The sequence below is a fragment of the Rhodamnia argentea genome, chromosome 7, assembly GCF_020921035.1.
Source record: "Rhodamnia argentea isolate NSW1041297 chromosome 7, ASM2092103v1, whole genome shotgun sequence".
NCBI classification, from domain to species: domain Eukaryota; kingdom Viridiplantae; phylum Streptophyta; class Magnoliopsida; order Myrtales; family Myrtaceae; genus Rhodamnia; species Rhodamnia argentea.
Genome location: NC_063156.1, coordinates 28,589,405 through 28,612,194, shown reverse-complemented (window position 1 = coordinate 28,612,194; position 22,790 = coordinate 28,589,405). Strand labels below are relative to the sequence as shown.

At 42.4% G+C, this 22,790-nt stretch overlaps 4 protein-coding genes, 1 long non-coding RNA gene and 1 other non-coding gene across 7 annotated transcripts; 3 read left to right on the top strand and 3 right to left on the bottom strand.

The window, feature by feature from the left end:
• Positions 1-2,248: 2,248 nt before the first annotated feature.
• Positions 2,249-2,809, bottom strand: LOC115749696 (RING-H2 finger protein ATL52-like). The gene has a single exon (XM_030686629.1). It carries the CDS (start codon positions 2,807-2,809, stop codon positions 2,249-2,251), a length of 561 nt encoding a protein of 186 aa, XP_030542489.1.
• Positions 2,810-10,819: 8,010 nt separating this feature from the next.
• On the top strand, positions 10,820-14,875 carry LOC115749720. The gene is made up of 3 exons (XM_030686657.2): positions 10,820-11,648; positions 12,648-12,815; positions 13,121-14,875. The coding sequence occupies exons 1-3, from the start codon at positions 11,109-11,111 to the stop codon at positions 14,873-14,875; spliced, it is 2,463 nt and encodes an 820-aa protein (XP_030542517.1). The 5' UTR covers positions 10,820-11,108.
• Positions 14,876-15,063: 188 nt separating this feature from the next.
• On the top strand, positions 15,064-15,360 carry LOC125315927. Its single transcript, XR_007199232.1, has 2 exons — positions 15,064-15,184; positions 15,222-15,360. It is a non-coding gene; the product is annotated as an uncharacterized LOC125315927 (long non-coding RNA).
• LOC115749722 (dolichyl-diphosphooligosaccharide--protein glycosyltransferase subunit 4A) lies at positions 15,221-17,139 on the bottom strand. 2 transcript variants are annotated; one of them, XR_007199231.1, is made up of 2 exons: positions 16,946-17,139; positions 15,221-15,501 (listed from the first exon to the last, which is right to left on the bottom strand). XR_007199231.1 is itself a non-coding variant. In XM_030686660.2 (2 exons), exon 2 carries the CDS (start codon positions 15,499-15,501, stop codon positions 15,388-15,390), a length of 114 nt encoding a protein of 37 aa, XP_030542520.1. In that variant the 5' UTR covers positions 16,433-16,455; the 3' UTR covers positions 15,221-15,387. The 2 variants fall into 2 exon arrangements, 1 of the variants encoding a protein (XP_030542520.1); XM_030686660.2 differs by lacking the exon at positions 16,946-17,139 and adding an exon at positions 16,433-16,455.
• A 617-nt stretch (positions 17,140-17,756) lies between these two features.
• Positions 17,757-17,828, bottom strand: TRNAH-GUG. The gene has a single exon. It is a non-coding gene; the product is annotated as a tRNA-His (tRNA).
• Positions 17,829-18,033: 205 nt separating this feature from the next.
• Positions 18,034-18,753, top strand: LOC115749721 (histone H4). The gene is made up of 2 exons (XM_048282342.1): positions 18,034-18,502; positions 18,540-18,753. Exon 1 carries the CDS (start codon positions 18,136-18,138, stop codon positions 18,445-18,447), a length of 312 nt encoding a protein of 103 aa, XP_048138299.1. The 5' UTR covers positions 18,034-18,135; the 3' UTR covers positions 18,448-18,502; positions 18,540-18,753.
• Positions 18,754-22,790: the final 4,037 nt, after the last annotated feature.

Sequence of the window (22,790 nt, the reverse complement as noted above, 5' to 3'; positions counted from 1 at the left end):
ACCACTTGGTAGTACACTTGTTTTGGCAATGCGGTTGATGGTGGTGGAGGACGGGATGGCGGCGGCGGCTATGATGGCGGGTAAAAGAGTCCTAAGCCTATCCCATTTGTATCAATTAAGTCCTAAGCCTTTCAATCTGGTCAATTTAGTCTTAAACCTTTCGACAATTTGCAATTAAGTCTTTTCGGTCGATTTTGGCTGGAAACGGCTAACGTGGATGTGTGGTTGTCTAACGTGACATAGCCGACGCCGACACGAATAATTTTTTTGAGATCATCTCTTTTTTTTGAAAGTTTTGAAAGTTTTTTATGGCCGATGAGGGTCGCCGAACCGTGGGCTAAGGCCTTTGTTGCCTCGCTAGCCACCAGCGAGGTTGCCCTCGCCTAGTCTGGATGAGGCCTTTGTTGCTAGTGAGGTTCTCTGATGATAACACTCTCCGACATAATGAAAAAGGAAAAGAAAAGAGAAAAGAGAAAATAAAAATCCAAAAAAATAACAAGAATTCAAAATTTCTTTAGCAAACTTTTAAAATTTGTCCACGTCCGCGATTACTAGCCAAATTAGTCGGCATGACTCAATTAGTAAAATATCAAAATATTTAGGACTAAATTGATCAAATTAAAAGATTTAGGACTGAATTAGTACAAGTACAATAAATTTAGAACTTTTTTGGTAATTTCCCGTATGGTGATGACACAACGGCCACGCACTACTACATGACTTTTATGTGGTGACAATGGCGATGGAGGAGACGACACAATCGACTCGTAAGTAATTCTATATTTGTTATCTTGTGCTCATAATTGGATATGTTAAAATGACAACTTTGATAGACAAACATGATATAAATTGTGTTTGGAAGCAAGTAATTTGAAGTTGTCGACGTCTTTCCTTTTGGGAATATGGAATATGCATGTGGGGTTGACACGATCGAATTCGATGGACGCTCTTTTCGTTGGACATTTGCTGGCACCCTTTATTTCAGACATTCGCTTGTGTCGTTTTTTAGGATGATGCTCGAATTTGTGATGGTTTTGAATTTGTGCTGAATATTAGACAGATGAGCGCTATGAGACTGAAATCCAATAGGTAGTAATGGGAAAAAATTGTCCAAAAAATCATAAATTTATTACACTTCAGTCAATTCAGTTCTAAACTTTTTAATTTTGCAAATTGGATCCTAAACTTTTTTCACGTTTTGCTAATTGAATTCATCTGGTCAATTTTTACCGAAAATTGCTGATGTGGACGTCGGTTGTCTTATGTGGCACGACCGGCGCCGACGTGGACTATATTATATAACATTTTAATATTTTTTTTAATATTTTTTTTTGTAATTTTATCCTTTTTGTCTTTTCTTTGTTTTACTCTTGCATCTCTGGCCGACAATGTTTGGCCGGCAACCTCGCCAGCCAAAGACATAAGAAAAAAGAAAGAAAATATAAAGTGTACATAAAAATTGACCATGTTAGCGCCGATCGCGCCACTTAAGGCTGGCCGGCATCCGTGTCAGAGATTTCCAGCCACAATTGACCGGGTTGACTCAATTAACGAAACAACGAGATAAGAATTTGAAAACAACGAGGCTAAAATGTGACAACACTCTGTAGTGAGTAGCGACCACAGTCTTACATTCGGTGGCTAGAAATTTATGTCGCGTACATGGGCTGTGCTGACCGAACTCTAGATTGTATTTTCACAGCAATTAAAATATATCTCATCACACGTGTACCCGCAACACTCGCGTTAAAAATCCAGTGCACATTCCGAATGGAATTGGTAGTTGGGCGGGCCTGGGCCTTCAGCTTTTAAATACGGGCCTGGATTTTGTCTCGTGCCGGGCCCAGAAAACAGTTCTGCTCGTGCCCCGTCAACTCGCATCTAGATCAACTCTATGTCCTGCAGGATTCGGCGATACCTCAAACACTACAAACGTAAACCGATCCGATTGTGACGTAGTAATCCGTGTGGGGAACCTTGAGATTTACCATAAGAATGCATGAATGGCTTCATCAGTTACGATTTGGCGTTATTAATTCTCGATGTTTGCCGTCCTATCGACCAAATCGTTGTCTCGATTCGAATATTTACGTGTTACCATTTTTAAGTCCGGCGTAGTTTTAATACACTTCGTTACTTCTATGAATCGAAAAATCCAATACGCGCAGCCCCCGTTTTCTTCCATGGATCACCAACCCGACGAGCTGACTTTCTTGTCTTTCCAATCTCTCTCATCTAAAACTCGGAACTAAAACACGTTGCTACTTCCCCGGGCTGGGTCCGGACCCTCGAGAACTGCCTGTCTATGATGCTCCGCTGCCGGAATGCCGTCGAGTTCCGCCACGGCGAGCACGACGTCCGCCGGAGGATCAGTCTTCGCTCGACACAGCGGGCAATTGGCGTGCGAGTAGAGCCACGCGTCGACGCAAGCCGCGTGGAAGTAGTGCATGCACTCGGGCAGCACCCGAACGGGCTCGCCGTCCTTGAGCTCACAAAGGCACACGGCGCACGCGTCTTCCCCTCTCGAGTCCTCCTTGTCGTCGCGGATTACGGCCATGTCCAGCTGCGCCGAGGCAAGGCCTGGCCCGGCCTGTCTTTGCCTCTGAGCCCGATCATCACTTTCTCGGTCGTGCTCATCGGAATCACTACTGGGTTGAGCTTGATTGTGTGCGGCGATGGGGTTGGGGAGGCCGACGAGGATGCAGTGGTAGGTCGCGACCAAGACAGCTCCGACCATGATCCCGAGGAGGCCGATGATCAGCGGGTCGAGCTCGAACCTGCGGTTGTGGTGGTGATGTTCTCCGTCCATGGAGGAAATCTGAATAATGTGTTTCTAGGAGCAGAGAGATTTCACTTGCTAGAGATCAAAAAGAGGCTCATGATATATGAATCGAATCGGAATATAAGTTTCTATAAAAGGGCACTAAGCGTTCCGAGACAAAGGAAAGTTCTTCGGACATTATCGATTTTCCGGTGATTTTCTTAAAACGTGGACGAAACGTTTGGGAATCGTGGGAAAAAGACTCGTTCGTTTTTTTTTTGTGTGTTTTTGGCGGAAGGATATTGACATGACTCATATGTCGATGGTATCCATTAACGATCGGAAGTCTAACGAGGAATCCTGGCTCCTCCGAGGAAGAGACAGGATAAACTTCTTTAGTCCTTCTCAAGGTTTGTGAAATGGACTCGTGCAGCTCTGTCAGTGTTAATCAAATTGCTAATCATGATTTGGAATGGTTTACATTACTACAATTGTTTAATATATATATATATATATATATATATATATATATTGACTTTGTACATTAATTGTGGAGTTTATTGTGCATTATTTCCGCATCAGTCTTTCGTATTCTTGACTGATGCTCGTACAGTGAGACCGATTTACAATGAGATTTTTTTTTTCTCTCCTGCCTCACAACGAGCGTCGATAACATACTTAATATACTAATTTTGTGACCCGGTAGTAAGATACCTAGCATTATTACAAAATCTTCTCGTTGGTAATTTGGGTACGTAATTTTATATTTCAATTCACAGGGAAGTGAGAAATTGCAAAATGTACAACAACTCTTTCCTCTCCTCCCTCCACACAACCCCCTCTCTCTCCCTCCACCCTCCCCAAACCCTAGACGCCAGTAACATTTTCTAACGGCCTCCCTCCCCTCCCACTTTAGTTTAGATTTGGGGTTTCCTGTGAGTATGTTTTTGAGGTTCGCTCTCCTCAGATTTTGTTGATGAACAAGTCCAGTTTTGAAGGAGATTAGAGAAACTTCGTGAAAGTTTCGCTCTTATAAGTGTCAAATCTATGCTCGTCCAACCTTTTTACTCTACTCGATGATGGTGTTGAGGACGTCAAACCTTGACATGCACCTCCGAAAGGCAAAGTCATAGCAACAGATGGAGTTCTCGGTGTGCGCTCATTACCGAAAACAGATTTAGTGATCAACCGCTGATTATGGTGTGAATAAGTCATAGATGTGCTTTTTGAGAATGTAACCCATAGTCTTGTTCCGATAAATTCTCTTATTATCTGAAACTTGCTTTGTTTTGAAGTTATTTAGGATGTATTTTGATTTGCAGTCGAACTGCGATATTTTTCTCTTGTAACTTGATGAAGTGAATGAAATGAAATGTAATTTCTAACCAAAAAAAAAAAATAAAAAATTCATGGGGAAGTGTTTTCTGGAACAACGAAACTCCAACTGGAGATTGAGGAGTGGGCGAGATGCAAATCGGTATTCCCCGGCCCCATCCTGCGACACTAGCTGATAATACATACGAAAAGCAGACATTGACAAAGTCGAAAACGACATGAATTTCACATACACAGATTCGAAAGCTAGTATACTCCTCAATGGCATCAACTGACACGGATTTCACATCCGAATTTGATACGTGAACGGCCGTGCGATGGCTTCCGTGCCCTGGTGGTGTTAGGGGGTCGGGGGCCGTTGCAACATTAATGACAGTAAGTCACATGACGTGAGTACGAGTGCATTGCAATGCAGAGCGCACTATCCCCATGTTGCACGTCCTCCGAAAGATTTCAAATGGGTCAAATAAAAAGAAGATGGGTCGACTTTTATATCCGAAGGACTCGTCAAGAACAGCAGTTTGAGTCTCTACCGGGTCTAGATAGACCGCTCTGAGCCGGCTCTTGAATTCCATTGGGTTCAAAACCCTAAACCTCGAACTAGATTTGGGAGTGTGGGCGACTCCTGTTATATATTGCAATGCTAAAGCAATGTGCATTCGCACGAAACTTTTTAGGCCACGGTCAGGCCTTGTTGACGCCCTCCACGGGTTTGGTCGCTGCCGAGCTCAACGCCGCAGGGTGGGGCTCGACCGGATCGTGGAGCAAGTTCTCAAGGGATTTATCGAAATCGAATCAGACGATCACACACCGAATCAAGAAAAACTGCAATGACGCACGAGATTACCCAGGTTCATCCCAAAATTAGGGCTACGTCCCGCAAAAAGATTTTTTACTATATTTTTCGGTTTACAGCCAATTCAACTTGCATAATGATAAAACCGAGCAAAATATATATGCCCAAAAACGGGCTAGAAAACCTAAAACCTCTTAATTCCACCATACGGGCCAGCTTAAATAAAAGTCCAAACCCCGTCGGGAGGTGCTGCCCTCGAACCCCCGCCTACCGACCGGGCAACGAGACACCCGTGTCGGGGGCGCTGCCCCCGAACCCCCGCATCCCTCGCACAGGGGTCACATGTCGTTGGGTAACACTTCGGTTTCCCTAAGCTCACGTGGGCGTACCCGGTGTGAGAAACAAAGGTCTCCGAAGTATTCGCCAACTCCAACGGGTTCAACCACATCCGGTCATCGAGCCCTCGTTGATGCTCGGTAGAGAGGTGCCATGACAAAGAACACTGGGCAGGGAGGGAGAGAGGAGCATGGTCATGGGTGGCTGCCAAAGACAAGGTTGTGGTTCGGCTCGAGATGGGAGGGTGGTGACGGTGCGGTACTGTAGGGGATGGGCTCAGCTCAGGTTGGGTTAGGGTTTTAATTAGATGGGCTTTGGGGAGGATAGCTGGAGCGGCGGGAAGGGTTAATTTGGAAAGAAAATACTTGATTCGTAAGTAGTATTAAAACCGAGATGCAAGTTCAAACGAGATCTTAAATATGAGGATGGTATTTTCAGCTAAGTTGTTGCGCGGATCAAACAATAAATAAACAAAACAAGAAAATAAATCGGACACCGGATGTACGCGGTTCGATCGTAGAGACCTACGTTCACGGGAGAACATCATCAAGTTTCAGTATAAATCAATTGATACAATGAAGATTACAAACTGTACTAAAGTCACTCAAACACTCTCGGTGTTTCTCAATCTCAATTACATCCAATAACTATCGTATTATTTAACCCCTCAATTCTTCACGAAATAATTTCTCAATTTCACGAAGGGATTATACACAAATTCTTAGGCAAAAGGGTACTTTTAGTGCCAAAAATTATGTACGGAGATTAATTTGGTGCCAAAAATTTCAATCGGATCACTTAATGCCAATTTTTTGGAAAAAAGATCGTTTCGGTGCCAAATCCGATTTGTTACGCTAGAAATGTGAAGTGGCATTATTTTATTATTATTTGAAGCCGACGTGGCTCCGGCGAGGTCCATTCATCAATTAAAAAATGTAAAAATTGAAAAAAAAAACTAAAAATACAAACTTAATTACTTTACAAAAATAAAAAATTAGAAAAAAAAATAAAAAAAAATACAATTTTTTTTCAAAATAAAGTGAAAAATTAGGTTAAAAATTAACAAAAATATCAAAACTAAAAAAAAAATGTGAACTTGTAGAATAGGTGGCGAGGGCTTGCACAGCCCTCGCCGCCGCCGCCCCCCCGTCACCAGCAATGGCCGGCAAGGTTGGGGGCGGCGACACTCATCGCCTAGTTCTCTACCCAGAAATGTCTTTTCCTTTTTTTATTTATTTAAGTTTAAGGTTTTTTGTTAAAATTTTTAGCTTATTTTTAATTTTATTTTAAATAAAGTTTGTATTTCCGACTTGAAACATACCGAACATGAAATATTATTTCCAAGAATGTCATCCACAAATATTTATTTATTTTGGCAATTCAAATCTTTATTTTAAATAAAGATTATTTATCAAAATCTTCCCTAATAATATCAAGCTTACATTATTGGCAAGTAAAAAAAAAAATCTGCTTATACGGGGGACAAGTACATTATCGGTGCCATAACTTTTGTACGATGTCCACTTGAGTGCCATAACTTTTAAAACGTTAATTAAGTGTCATAATTTTCAAAAATCGTTTAGTTGAGTACTATCGCCGACGTATACGCCGTAAAAGGCGACATGGCACTGGCGAACCAATTTTTTTGAATATTTAATGTACACGCGAAAATTTTCATTAATTCTTTTTTTTTTTGCTGATTTTATTTTTCTGGTTTGTTTAATTATTGAAATTTTTTTTTTAAAAGGCCAAACCCTTGATTTCTCTATGGTGCCTCGCCAGCCACCACCGACCGGTCCAGGGGCCGGGGTCGACTCGTCTCGGGTCGGCGAGGCCGCAACGACCCTGGGCGACAACCGCCGCAGCCTCGGCAACCGTGGGCGAGGGCGCGAAGCCCTCGCCTCGAGGGTGCGAGGCCTTCTCCAACGGCCGCCGAGGCCACGACGGCCATCGGCCAAGGCCGTTGCGGCCTCGTCCACCCGGGGTGAGCCGACCCCGGCTCTTGGGCCTACCAGTCTTGGCGGGCGAGACTCTTGTCGGTAACTTCGCCAACCACCACCAAGAAACCTAAGGGTTTCCTTCTTTTTTTTTTATAGAAATATTAAATAATTAAAATAAAAATAAAAACATCAAAATGAATAAAAAAATTCATAAAGTATTAAAAAATATAAAGAAAATCCACATGGCACCGAGAAATTACTAAAATAATAGCAAAAAATCAACGTCAACTTTCCCCGCAAAAATAGCACCGAAGTGAACGATTTTGCTCCGATATAACATTTAAGTGAACGTTTTGAAAGTAATGACACTCAAGTGAACGTCGTTCAAAAGTTATGACACTTTTATCGTGCTTATCCCGCTTATACGGGCATGAAACGTACCACAGACATAAAGATGAGAAGGAGACAAAGGGCATGAAACCCTAATCCATCAACATACGAACGTCAGTAGCAATAAATGACATTGATCACCAGTTATATCAGAGGCTTGTCAACTTGGTATTGCATGGCAGAATTTGAGCCAGAAGTTGTCCGCCAAGAAATCAAATCCCATCACATCATTCAAAGGTGCAGCGAACGCCTCGACCAAAACCGAACGTGGCCTTCTGTTTCGTGGTTATTGTAAGAGTTCGTATCTCAGATGTGTCGCTCTTGTGGGTCGAGCGGGCAATTGATGAACCGACGCGGCACGGCTTCAACTTGGTTCAGGTGGAGGGTTTGCGTGGTTTCCTCCGTGTTCCCCTTACCCTAGGGCGAAGGGGATCGCCGCCATGCATGGTGTGGCTGAGATCTAATGATTACCTTCTTGTATCGAGAGGATTCCTATAGTCTTGGCGGTCGACCCGGTTCTCGATGTGTCGCTAATTAATCGAACACGTTTCCACTTGCTTCACAATTATTGATCCTATCTCGTCATATGTCCGATCAAGCATGCTTTTCGAGTTTAAACTCAAGTAAAGGTGAGAGATGTCGACCAACTCAACTTGGCTCGACTCGACTATGTATGGCGTTATTCTAGAATCACATTGTGGGATAAAGGTTAAACTATATTTCCATGTCACAAAGATAGAACAAACATGGTACTTTTATCACTACATTAGTTATGAGCTCACAAGAAGTAGAATTAAAGTAAGATGGAACTCCAAGTTGGCTCGACATACCACGAGCTATATCGAAATCAAGCTAGAGAGTTGGGTAGCTTTGTTGATGGAGCGACTCATGCTCCACTCTCGTCCTTAAGAAACCGTTTGTCCTAAACGTTTAAAGCCATCTTACTAAGTATATTTCCCAATACTCTTGATGATTCTCTTGGCGCGCTAGGATCAAAAGTCGAGGTATATATGGTGTGTGGATATGGTTGAAGCCACATCGAGTCGAATCTTCGAAGTACATATAGTCAGTCATATGGTTCTTGTGCTAATTGTCATTATCGAACGATTCCATGGCCAAGTTCTAGCATCTTTTCTGATTCTTTGGTTCACTCATTAAGGTCGCATTCTCATGTTGCACAGAACAGCAAGTGTACTTCATTCATAGAGAATTGGGAACTCGTGGATGAACATGCACTTTTGCCGAAGGTGCCTTTATATTCCCCTCCAATTGCCTCAAGCTGATTTTTCGACCGGCATATAACTCAGCATATCCAGGATACCGAACGAACCAAACTCTGATATCATGTTAAACAATTTCCACGTAAAGGCTCGATCTATGATACTACAGAGAACCGAGTAGTGCTTTTTGGTGCTCGATTCATCTTGGACCATCTTGTGGCGGTCCATGTCGTCGGAACTTACACTCGAGGGGGTCACCGGAGGAAAGTGGCGGTGGTGGACTTTTTCCCTAAAGAAAGTACCACTCTTCTCCTTCCTCGCTTGTTCCAATTCATCTCAAGATTTCGTTCGAAAGGAAAAGTTCCTGCACCGTCATAGTCTATTCAGTTGGGATGAAATTTTCCCACCCCAAACCCTGAATTTAAATGGCCCTAGCTCCAATTCGGATTCCGAAGCGCATGACCAAACATTAGATAAAGAAGTTTTTGTGACCCCTTTAAGGTATATCCGGGCTACCAAGCGCGCCCTTAGGTCAAAGGATAGTAGATGTAATGTCGCAAGCATACACTTAATTAAGGAGGGAGGGCAATATGCAAGTCATCGAATTGATTCATCTTTTTGGGGGTGAAGCAAGAGCTATCAAAATTTTTGCGTCGTCTCTTACCCTCAAGATTGACCGGTGGTGTCATTACCGTGTTCCACGATAGATGATATGTATTTCGTAAATAAGTAATTGGAATCTGAAATGAATTAGATGTGTTTCTGAATAAGTTGTTGAAGTCAACATTAATGACCTTACGTTGTGATTAGATACGATAAAGCGGGTGCCCGATCGAAACTCGTGGAAATAAAAATCAATCCGTTCGTGAATGTTCATTCGATGCGAAAAATGCAACGTTCTCTTCCTTTCGTTGACATATGTATAAGCGGTTAGTCCAAAAAAATGGCTAGGAAAAGATTGACGTGAAAAATTGGAAATGGTTGCTTGGGGGTTGGGGCTGAGTCTACTAGCAGTTCATGGAACGTGGGATGGGACGTACAAGGTCCTCCGCCTCTCTCGGCAAAAACTAGAGATAGATGACAAACGAAAGGAAGTCAAAATCAAATGTCACAATAGTGTGAGATGAGTCAAGTAGGCCAAAGCCCAAAAGAAAACAAAAGAAAAAGGACTAGATGTCTCGTTTTCCGAAAAAGAAGTGAAAATTAGCACTTCTTCTAAGAACAATGCTAAGGTCATCGAGATGGTTATGTTCCGCTGGCCATTCTATTGTCTCATCCATTTTTTCTAATCTTGGTATAGTGATTGGAGAAGTGTCTTGTGCATCGAAGATACTAATTGGGCGGTGAACAAATCGATCAATCCAGTGGTGGTTGAGTCTATGCGATCGTGTTGTGCCTGTGAGTTATAAGTTAGAGACCGATTCTGTATGAAGTAAACGAAATAAATCGCTTACGTAGATGAGTTTTTCATGTATGTGTTCTCACTCTAATTGACTTGCTATATTAACAATTTAACATATATAACAAGAATGAGACATTGCATTCGAACAATTTTAATTGGACATTTGTCGGGATGGTCGAGACTAATGTGTATATATATATTTTTTTTACTGTAAAATAGTTTTCTGTTGATCGATTATTTTCAGTGAATCAAAAGTGCGAAAAAAAATTAATTCGTGGAAAATTACTCAACTATTTGCACCACCAAGTCTTGTTGCTTAGTAGTCGTGGGTTGACATTGTCTTCAACAAGGTCACTAGATCGATTCATATCATGAGCCAATCTTTGCAAACTTATGTTTTGGAAATTTGTTATCTCATATGGACACAATCTGACTTCTGGCATACCGATAGGGCCATGACGAAGAGTAGTACACCCTCGAATGGCTTGAGTAGTTATGATTCAAATCGAATATACCGTAATTGTTTCAGGTATTCTCAACTATCTTCTTGTAAATTTGGCATGTGTGGCTCATTTTGTGCATTGTAGGTAGCTGTCTTTTTAATAAGTGCAAAACCATTATGTATGTATGTACGTATGTGGGTAATAAACGCTGACCGGTAGAGTTTACTATCAAACAACCGGTTAACTTGGGCTTACGCTCGGCCGAAAAACAACAAAAAAGGAAAACCAAGAGGCTGAGCCACGATGTTTGCTATAGAGCTTGAACCGCTCCAAGGTTATAAGAGAGCATCAAAGTCACTATTTCACTTAGCAATCGCTACACAATCTCTCTCTCTTCCTCTCTCTCCTTCCCACACTAGCGAAATTTTCACGCTTTTGTCCGCACAAAAGCTCAGAAACCCGGCCAAACCAACACCATCTCCTCAATGGCCGCCTCAACAATAGCTGTGCAAGCGGTGCGGCGTGCGCGCTTGAAGTCGGCGCTGCGCACGGCCCTGGCTTGCTCCATTGTCGGGCTCATCACCCTCTACGCCCCGGCCCATGTTCGGAAGTTCTTGGCATACCCGGCCTTCTCGTACGTGACGACCATTTTGATCGTGTCGGACGCAACGGTCGGCGACGCTTTGAGAGGAGTATGGAACGCCTTCTACGCGACTACTCAGGTCATGCTTTTCTCCGTGTTGAGCTTGTGGCTGGCCGGGCCTGCCCGGTTCGCCACTCACGGCGTGGCTGCCGCAGCGGTGTCCCTCGGTGCTTTTCTGGTTGCACTGCCTGAGTCGACTCATCTGATGTCCAAAAGGATCGCTTTCGGCCAGATGGTGATCATCTTTGTGGGAGCTGCCATAGGGGGAGCGAACACCGGAGTTGTGACCCACCCGGTTCACGTGGCGTCAAGCACCGCACTTGGCGCCCTGGCTTCGGTGCTGGCTCTTTTGTTCCCGTACCCTTGGCTTGCATGCAGTGAGGTAAATGCTCATCCCTGGAGAGTTGACTCCATGTTCTTGGATTTCTCAGTTTGAGTCCAGGGACAGGACAGGTTTTGACTGTTGCTATGGAGTTACAACATCAAATGATAAGTGAAACAGTTTGGGATTAGAACAGACATCTAACACATTAGAGCATTCCACATGAAACCAAGAAAATGATCTGAAGGTAGATTTTAACTGGGTTTTTTTCTCGTTTCCGGTGGAAAGATTATTTGCAAGTTGAATCTACTGCGGTCAAGATCAGGATAGCAGACCAAAAGCTTAAAACATTTCCAGCCTAACAGGACAAGTTCTATCTCATGGAAGAACCATTCAGAAAGCATATAGAATTCTTCTTCTGGAATGAATCCACAACTGGTTGTAACTAAGTAAGCTAACTATATTTTGTCCATTAACTGGTATTGGTGCAGTATATATTGTGAGATTGGATTCATATCTTTTTAATGTACCATTGTTCTTCGATCCATATTCCAATTTCCATAATCTGATAACATATGCTAGCACTTTATGCTTGGGAATCTGAATACTAGAACTCCCTGATTAGGCCCATTTGAGCAGATACGACCCAACTAGCAATTCTCCATGCCTGGAAAAGTTGAGCGAAACGGAAGAAGATGTTGTCCGGTTAGTCCTTTCAGTGTAAAAGTCCACAAAAGGAGACATCACACGGTATAGTGTCCACTGTCCCTAAGCAAGCTTTGTGAAAAGTCATGAGAAATTAGTAAACTTCAGCAGTGTATTAGGCAAATAGACGTCCTATGACGAACCGTAGTAAATACCGTGCCTAAATAAGATGGGTATTGAGTTAGCTGGGCAAGAACAATCAAGGATGATAAAACAAAGGCAGTGCTAGATTGGTGAAGAGATGTGCTAAAACTTAAGCCCGAACCAAAGCATGACAGCATCGACCGCATACTTGATGAAGTATAGAGTTAGGTTGCATCAGATTAAAATTGACAACCGTCGTTACCTGTGCAGATCAGGAAAACATGCCGATTGTATGCCGAGAATGCATCTGAGAGGCTGAATCTCTATTTAGATGGTTTCTTCGCCAAGGGACGCCCAGCTGCAGTAGACTTGATCTCCCAAGCAGCATGCTTTTCCAGAGTAGCAAAGAAGCTCCTTCAAAATATCAAAGAACACGAGGTAATCAAGAAGGATAGCTCTAGATGTACCCCTGAACAGCTATTCACCTTCAATTTTCGAAAAAACTGCGCGCAACTTCTTTCTTCTGAGTTTCCAAAACTTGAATGGAGAATTTTACAAAAAAAGAGGGACAGTAAAATCAATTAAAATAAGAAAACTTGTCTTGACATAGTTTTAGTATTACATGCTGATTTTCCTGATAAAGTCATGATAGCTTTTAGGCTCCACCATCCCCATCCTTTCTTTTTACATCTGAAGTTCTTTCACTAGTTCTTCTAGCTAATGCTACTTTTGCTCCTGAACAGAGAGGTGTGTCATGGGAGAGACCGGGACTAGGATTCCTAAATCCTAACTATGTCAACTTAGGAAAAAGATTGCGAGAAATAGAGCTGCCGTTGAGAGGAATGGAAATGGCCCTCAATTCTTGCTCCTCTTTTCCTATCGGCATGGCGGACCAAGAACTTCAAAAGGCTTCTCCAAAAATTAAACTGCACTTGAGGCAAAAACTCGAGCAAGCTAGATGTTTCGCACCTTGTGATGCTACAACAGCTCCTGAGACCAAGGGGGACGACATAGAAAAAGCCCTCCGGCCCTTCACCACCATCCCCGCATCTGTGGAAGACCTACCAGCACTTTTCTTCCTTCACTGTGTCCAAATCCTCCAACACGACCTGATTTTCAGACAGACTCTAAAACCCGTCGGTTTCAAGAGCCACGATTCCGTTGCTCAACAGTCTGGAGAAAAAAATCAAGCTAAGTATTGCTTCGGAAGGAGGAGGACAAGGCTGAACGTGAAACCGAGCTGCCAAAGTTTGATTTTTGCATTGAAGTGCTCCCTTTCTCTGGGTCTCGCTGTGCTATTTGGTCTGATATATAACAAGGAAAATGGGTACTGGGCAGGACTCACCATTGCAATCAGTTTTGCGGCAGGAAGGCAACCAACCTTCACTGTCGCGAATGCGCGAGCACAGGGCACGGCCATGGGATCAGTGTATGGATTACTGGGTTACTTCATTTGCGGAAGATCAGTACACCTGAGATTCCTACCTCTTCTTCCGTGGATCATTTTCACTAGCTTGCTCAGGCACAGCAGAATGTATGGCCAAGCGGGTGGCATTTCAGCAGTCATAGGTGCGTTGCTCATCTTGGGTCGGAGAGATTATGGACCCCCAACACAGTTCGCGATCGCCAGAATCACAGAGGCGTCCATTGGACTGATCTGCTTCATCATGGTAGAACTACTTTGTGAACCTGCAAGAGCGTCAACCCTTGCTAAGGTTGAACTCTCAACGAGCTTGAGAAAACTGGGCGAATGCATTGAGGGTATTGTTCTTTGCTTGGAAGAGAAACAATGGCCAGATTCAAGATTCCACACCTTTCAGGAAAAGCTACGGGATCTAAGAACCCGCACCTCCATATATGGCGTTCTGACAGAAGAGGCCGTATCAGAGCCTAACTTCTGGTTCCTCCCCTTTCCAGGGGATTGCTATCTCAAGATTCTCGAATGCTTGTCGAAGATGGTGGACCTCATACAATTTACCAGCTTCCAACTGGAGTCTCTCCAACGATTATCTCTGGGCATCGGTGTCGCTTGGAAGGAGATTCAAGAGCCATTGGAACAGGATCTGGAGCTTTTCAAGGAAATGATGGGCACTTCGATCCAATTCCTTGGAGCAGTCACTTCATTCAAGTCCCTTTCTGCTATTGACACAGAATTGCAGAAGACGAGAATGGCTTGGGACATCGAATTAGGGAAGTCGCAAAGTGGAAACCTGACTTTATTTTCAGGTACAGATGACAAAGATGTTGCGAAGGTTACAAGTTCATTTCTTCGCCGATCGAATGAAGTGGTAACAAGAATTCATGCTCAAGAAGGTTTGGAGGAGCTCAAGAGCCAAATAGTTTTGTGCATTGGTGGCCTGAGCTTTTGCCTGAGCAGGTTGATGAGAGAAACAATGATCATGGAGGAAATGGTAAAAGAGCTTCTTCAGAGGGAGAATCCTACACGTCTCGTAAACATCTCCGAAATTTATTCCAAGCTAAAAGCTTTGAACATGTAGATCTGGAAATGTTAATTATCCTCTTAACTAACAATGTAATAATGAAACGGTCTTTACTACAGTGACTTCAAAAGTCCAGAACTCAGCTACAGAAAACTGGACATGGAAAAGAAAAAGGCATTCGTGAATTCACTTTTGAAATATTAAAGCATGAAATCCACGGCCGACCGAATAAATCCTTAAGGATAGTATGCTCAAAATCATAGGGAAACAGAACGCTGTTGACATCATTTACTGGAAAACCAAGCGAACACCTTTCTAACCCTATCCAGTGGCCAAGCCCGATAGGTAAAAGGATCACACTTATCTGTTTGAATCTAAGCAGAGAAGATACAAAAGCTTCCAGTATGCATTTGTCAAGTAACAGCAATCTTTATTAATACATCCACAACGTTCTTGTCTCAGATCCAACCATTCACTACATCAATGTACTGTCCACTAGCGAAAATCACAGACGATCCACATTTTTCTTAACTGTAACCCAGGAAAAAAAAAAAGGAGGAAACATATCCCTAATTTCCTTCATACTTTGGGTCAGCCGTCACATAATGGTACGCTATCACCAATGCAAAGATGAAAATGCCAAGAAAGTTGGCCAAGAAACCCAGGTCTTGATCATCGATCATCTGTATCAAAACAGAGTGAAAAAACAACAAATGTGTCAATGTAATACATTAAAGCAACATGGTATTGTTTGGATAGTGTTCAACTTTATGAACGCATGTCCCAAGGTTTGAGCACATCCCAAAACAAAGAGCAAGCTCTTTTCAGTTTGAGATTCAGATAATAGAAGGGCTTCCGCAGATCTAACACTGCATTAATCCTACAGCAATATAGTGGAAGTAACTCACACTCAAATGGAAACTACAGAAAAATCCTCGAGGATGTTAAAGTAATACATTATGATTAGAACTCAAACACCAAACAATGCAAAAGAAATAGTAACAGTCTCTCTTCGATCTAATTTTTCCTTCCTGTCCTTCTGCCCAATTTCAATTTTACAATTACATTTATACCAATCCACCACAACATATAAAGCAAGCAAGAAAAAAGAAGCTGTGAATTCTGGCATCCTCATAGCTTAGAAAACAGTTCATTTATTGTTCATTGCACCAAAGTACAGTCGAGAATTTAACAGGGTATCCTCAAGTAGATAAATTAGAAAGCCTGCAATATATAGCAGAGGTTCTATTTGGTGTTGTTGTAATACTACCATTCCTGGTTCACATTGTATGGTTTCCTACTATGCATATATAAAAGGCTTAGACTCAGGGGTGAGAAGGAGAACAGCATTGTGCAATTCAGTCATAATACCAGATTGAGTTAAAATCATATATCGTACTGACCCAATATATGATCGAATAGCACTTTGGCTCGATACTTGATTGTGTTACAAGTTTCCACCAGATTTAGCGAGCTAGGCCTCAATTTTTAGGCCGATCTAGGACTTGATCATACTTAGCAAGGACTTGTACAATTCACCTAGTCAGAACTTGAAAAAATTGGCCTTCCAAATTACAATACATAAGTAACCATTTTCTGTCATTTGTCACTCACTCTGTCAGAAGCAATCCTCCAACTTTAACCATAAAGAGGTCATACATGTTTTCTGGATCACAGATGAACTTTCACGGGGTGGACAATGAACAATTGCAATGATAGATAGTGGATAAATAAAATTTTCAATAGAAATCCAAGTATAAGATATCTCAGAAAAGTATTGTGAAAGTCGAACTACAACAGTCACGGTCCAAAATAGGATTATGGTAAAACACGATGGGAACAGGGCATTCGTCAAAGGTTTCACTTCGGCAGTATCAATCATAAACCAAACAAAAGCCGCTAAATTTCAATCCATGAGACAGCTTTTGGAGCCAATACTTCAAAGAAAAGATTCAATCACTTCGAGCCAAGCAGGCTTACACCGAGCTAAACGATTCAATTCAACGCAGAACCAAAACCACATGCACGGCTAAGCGATCCATAGATCCTGAAACCCAACGCTCGGACAACGAAGCGGACGAAGAACGAGGTAAGATCGACAATGAATACGAAATTAAAGATCCGTACCGTTGCGACAGTGTCCGAGTGAAACCCTCCGGCTTCCTCCGCCCCAAGAACTTCAAGGTTTTGATGCGCTGGAATCGGAAGCCGCTTCGAGCCTCAGAGTGAAGTCCGAACGCCGCTACGAAGCAGAGAGCGACGTAAGGAAGGAGGTCTCGTACTCGAGTCAATCGAGAAACCCAGCAACGCTGTCGTTTCCACGGAAAAGACGGCGTCAATTCAAAGAAGGGAAAATTGCAATGAGCTCCCTGAATTGAGAACATTTTCTAAAAGTACCCCTTTACTTGAGTTTGTCTCAAATAGAAGTCCATATAATTGAGGTATCAATGATCCCCTTTCGCTGATCGCCGGCAAAAATTTTGTGTCTCTTTTTTTTTTTTTAACGCTTTACTTCGTTGTAATTGTGCGTCGAATCCTAACAGAGATGCACATGCATCGTGGCCGATCACTTTCTTCACTAGCGATCATCGATATGCATTCATCAAATATAAAAAGGTCATTTGAAATAAGCACAAGTATCGGAGGCATTTCGAGAAAGCAGCCCAATCCGGAGAGCTAATCGCAATTTTGCTTTAAAAGAATGGCCTCCTGACAGTAAGTGTCTTGATGCACTTATCGAATAGGTTTCATTGGATTAATTCAATTTTCAAAATATTGACCGTGCACAAGACGAGGATGAGTAGCGCATTGAAAATTCGCAAGACTTTCTGCAATTGGCTCCTTAACAAGGGCCCCTTGAAAGTTGCTTAACAAACTACTTGAAAGAAGTCATAAAAATTGGGCCCCCGATGAAACAGCCAAGGAACAAAAAATTAAATGTGGCTGCTGGGATTCGAGCCCAGGTCTCCACGGCCACAACGTGGAATTCTCACCACTAAACTACAGCCACTTAGATGACTTGTACGTTCATCATAATATTATTTATAATATGGAATGATTAAAGAGAGCACCACCGCTTCCTTGATCAAGAGTTGTCAACCAACCAAACATAGACGCACGGATCGCTGTTCTCCGCCGTCCAAAAGTTTCCAATCTGACGGTCGAAAAGAATCCCGTTTTCCCAACAAGAAAACCGCATAGCCGTACAAAAGTCTTCCTCGGCCTTGCGCCAGTTTCTTGCTCGCGCTCAAAACGCATTCAATCGAAGCTCCCCTCGAAACCCTAAAGGAGCTCGGTCCATCCATCCGTCTTTACCCATGTCCGGTCGCGGCAAGGGAGGCAAGGGCCTGGGCAAGGGCGGAGCAAAGAGGCACCGCAAGGTCCTCCGGGACAACATCCAGGGCATCACCAAGCCCGCCATCCGCCGCCTGGCCCGCCGCGGCGGCGTGAAGCGCATCAGCGGCCTCATCTACGAGGAGACCCGCGGGGTCCTCAAGATCTTCCTCGAGAACGTCATCCGCGACGCCGTCACCTACACCGAGCACGCCCGCCGCAAGACCGTCACCGCCATGGACGTCGTCTACGCCCTCAAGAGGCAGGGCCGGACCCTGTACGGCTTCGGCGGGTGAGGGGATTTTGAGCCAAACGCGTCTGTAAATTCGGGTTATGCCCGTTTGTGTTTTGTAGTATCTCCCTTTCTTTCTTTTTTTTTTTTTTTTATGAGCAGCGAGTTGGTGTTTGCTAGTGGTGTCGAGTTCCAATTGTTCACTATCTTCATTGCAAAGCGTACCTGCCTGGTGCGATCATTTAAGTGTTGGGACTGTATTTTATGGCTAGTTGATGTAGTAGTGACTCGTTAGATGCACTCGGTAGTTCTTCGAATATGTCATCGGTGTTCAAAGTAGATTGAATTCCCAGATTGCCAGCTTCTTGTTGATTTCGTTCAGCTTGAGGACTATTCTTGGCATGCTTTGAACCTGCGAACTCTCCGAATAGATTCGAAGGGAAAGATAAAGGACTCGTAATTGTCGGAATGGTTGGTTTTGCTGGAATTTGTGAGAACGCTCATCTCTGCATCGGTCACCGTTCGGCTGCCATCTGTTGTCCCGTTTCTTGAAATTCTTAGAGCATCGGCATTTGATTTGATGTATTTTCATTTGGACTTTCCGACGCGTATCGGGTTGGGTTTTTGGGCCGAGATGAACGGATCGGGTTTAACCCAGCGTGGTGCATGGGTTTGGGTAATATATCATTTGTGCTAGCCCAATGCCTGCCAAGCACGGACAATATCAACCTGTTCTACTAAACAATTAAACATAAGATAATGCATTGTCAATAATTACTGTCTAGATTTAGAATTATTAAAGATCTAGTTGCTTACCTGATACCAGATTGAATTGTCGGGTCCAAATCGTTGGTGCATTATGGACCCGAGAGACCATTATTTGGGCTTTTAGCGGGTTTGACCGAATAATTGAGTTAGTAAGAACACATCTTAGACTAATTGGATCGACCGGCACTAACATGGACTTGCAAGATCTCGTTGGACTAAAGGAAAAGTATAAAAAAAAGTTTTAAATCTATTGTTTTGGTATCAATTCGATTATAAATCTTTTTAATTTGAATAATTTAGTTCTTAGCCTTTTGTATTGATACCAATTTAACTTATCTGGTTAATTTTGTCAAGAAATTGTCAGCCGTCTCTAGCCGTCGTATGCGGCATGACCGGTGTTGATGTAGACTGATTTTATTAACTTTTTTATGACTAAATTGGTACCAAGATAATAAGCTTAAGGCATTTTCGGTACCTTTTTCATTGGATTGATGATTGTAGTGGTGTTATGGCCCTTTGATTTGTATTATTTTGCGATAGACTTGAGCGAGCTGGTTTTATAGTTGGGCTTATTAATTTTGTCCAAGTGCGCTCGTTATTAAATATATGCGACATTTTTTAGGGTTGAGTATAGTTTTCGTCCACCAAAATTATCAGCATTCATACAATTTTGTCCCCTAAATTTTATTTTGTGTTATCAATTCCTCCGGCTTTCTCAATTTGCACAATCAAATTCTTCAGTGAATCACTCTCACCAAACTCTCAGACTAATTAATGACATGGCATTGTCATTGTAGAAGATAGTGTCGCGTGATGCTAAGGTGGTGCTAAATGAGTGCCAAATCAACGAAAAAATCAAATTGGAGAAAAAGGAAAAGCAAAATCGTGATTTGATAATGTTAGTTACGACGGGTAAAGGAAGCACTTGATTGCACATATCAAGAATGCTAGAGGATTTTCGAGCGAACAAAATAAAACTTAGAGGATCGAATTGCACAAATCGATAACGATATAGGACTTGATTGCATAAAATAAAGCTTAAAGGACCAAATGGCGGATACACTGAAACTTAGAGGACCTAACACTGTACTTAACCCGCGTTTTCAAATTAATGGGCTCCAACGGGGCCTAGGTGGGCCCTGCCTATCAGGGACCGGCTTTCTTAAACTTGCCCATTTTCTTCTACGGGCCTGACCAGGCATGAGGCGAGCCCATCGTGCCGCCCGCCAATGAGATTTTGAACGCACTAATTCTTCGGTCATAAAGTAACAAAAAGTACAATCCGTGCTTTGGACATTAGAAATATTTCTTGTGAACTATGTTTGATTTCTTACATTACATTGGAGCTCGGACCCAACACTTGAAGTCCGATTGTTTTTCGTACGTACATGCCTACGACCAGCCAATGTAATGTGGCTGAAGCTCAAGCTATGGAAACAGGGGTTGGGTGAAAGTAAACGCTGGCTCATTATCCAAAGGTCGTCTGACTTCATATTCACATAAAATTTGAAGCACTGGTTTTGTTTTTTATTTATTATTTATTATTACAAGTGTATTGAAAATTCTACAACTCATCATAAAAGCGCAATCGGGGTCTTAAAACTTTCAAAAAGTGCAATGAAATTCTAAAATTCGTCACAAAAGTACAATAGAGTTTCGAATCTTTCAATAAGTGCAATCAAATCCTGAAAATTGTCAAGTTAGTGCGATCAAGTCCTTCTATTAACTCAGTCCAACTGAAAAATGCTAACAAGTTGTAGGATTTGATTGCACCAACTTGACAAATTTTATGATTTAATTGCACTTTTTTAAAGTTTTAGTATTCTATTACTCTTTTGTGACAAGTTTTAGAACTTGATTGTACAATTTGAAATGTTTAGAACTCGATTGGACTTTCCCGACAAGTTTTTGAACTTTTAATGCATTTAATTTTTTTTTTCCTTTCATAGATGATTAACTAGGCATAAAATCTACCTTAAGAACATCAGTCTACTTTATTGATAAGAATGATTTGAAGACAGGTGAGGGCCATCGACCTTCATCATGGCGGCGCTCTCGCCCCTATGATCCCGGCATGATCCGAGCACCCGCAAACCCTAGCTCGAGTGCAATCGATGTTAGTTGGTTTACAGAAGGTAAGCGACAAATGAAAGAGCGGCCACATGTCAATTCGAGCCCCATTATTATTATCATGTCATCTAATTTGACATCAAAGAAAAACAGTTTAAGTGCACAAATTGCAAAAGGTTGGGGACTTGATTGTGAGAAGTATTGGAGAACTTCACTCCACGTTTGTTGGAGGTGAAAATGTTCTTAAAAAGAACAGGATAAAGGACAATACACTTCATTCTGGTCGATTTTGGAGTCCCAATAATAATAATAATAATAAAACAGCTTCAGTTAACTATCCGGAAGAAACAGAACATTAAAAAAAAAAAAAATCGTCCCTTGGTTTTTCCTCCATGGACGAATCATATATGTTCATTGGGCAAAAATAAGTTTTTTTGGCTATACCATCTCATCAGAGTCTTATGACTAATGCATAGGATTTCTTTCGACTCATTATCTTCATCTCTTTGGCCTACTTGTGGTCATCCTTCATGCCATGCATGAACGCATCCCACGTCGAGCGCGCAGAAGGACATTGACCCTCCATTAGCTTCGACGAAAACTAAAGTGAAAATACGACGACTTATATTGGTTTTTGAATCCTAAGTCGCAAGTTGTCAATCGGTGCTTAAGAAAAAAGGACATTGTTTATAGGTTATTTGACCGGAATTGACTCTCCAATGTTGAAGTTAGTCCAAGTCTAGATAGATTTGGAAGATACTTACCTGACTGGAGAGTCCATATTTACTGAAAACCCATTATGTAAGAATGTTAACCAGTCGGGTACAGAGGGTAGAGGTGAGGAATCGGGGCCATTCAACCCGCAAACCGAACCGAACTAACCTTATCCGGCCAAGTTTCAAGCCGGTCCACATGAAGAGTGAGGACTAGTTTGGTTCCGAGTGAAAAATTTGTGAACCGGCTTTGACAGTTTTAATTTGCGGGTCTTGGAACTTCAACCTGTTTTGCGGCCGGTTCCCAAACCAAGCTGTACAAGTCTCTCAACTGAGAACTTAAGCAGGCCATATAGTCTCCTAATTTAGAACTTTGACAAAAATAATGCATACGAGACAACAATAAAATAACAAAAAGGAACTATAGAAAAGGTAGGTGGTTCTCGGGTTGACCTTGGAATCGACACCCTTCAATAATACTGTCTCTTATGATGAAATAGAGACAAGAGGATTTTTCTAAAAGCCAAAAATTAGGGATCGACTCTCACGGGGTAGGTTTCAGATTCTCGATATGGAATAGATGACTCCTAACAAATGACATGCATGGCGCGTGCTTGTTAGGTAGCTAAATTTATCATTATCGCTCATCACCCCTAGAAGAAGGGCAAGGGTTTGCTGGCTCTCACCTAAGAATAACCAGGGCAGGTAAGGCTTTCCTGAAGATAGGAGAGGGCCATTGACCTTCTCCGTGGCGGCGCTTCACGGCCATCGGATCTCGATGAGGGTAGCTATGACCAATATGATCCGAGCTTGACCAGGGCCCACTGAACCGTGGGCCTATTAACCCTTGCTCGAG

Excerpts from the sequence above, each read along its gene's own strand:
- LOC115749721 (XM_048282342.1), top strand. The coding sequence starts at position 18,136 with ATGTCCGGTCGCGGCAAGGGAGGCAAGGGCCTGGGCAAGGGCGGAGCA.
- LOC115749722 (XM_030686660.2), bottom strand. The coding sequence starts at position 15,501 with ATGATCGATGATCAAGACCTGGGTTTCTTGGCCAACTTTCTTGGCATT.
- LOC115749696 (XM_030686629.1), bottom strand. The coding sequence starts at position 2,809 with ATGGACGGAGAACATCACCACCACAACCGCAGGTTCGAGCTCGACCCG.
- LOC115749720 (XM_030686657.2), top strand. The coding sequence starts at position 11,109 with ATGGCCGCCTCAACAATAGCTGTGCAAGCGGTGCGGCGTGCGCGCTTG. Across the intron at positions 11,649-12,647 it reads CTTGGCTTGCATGCAGTGAG|ATCAGGAAAACATGCCGATT; the intron begins GTAAATGCTCAT and ends TTACCTGTGCAG. Across the intron at positions 12,816-13,120 it reads AAAATATCAAAGAACACGAG|AGAGGTGTGTCATGGGAGAG; the intron begins GTAATCAAGAAG and ends GCTCCTGAACAG.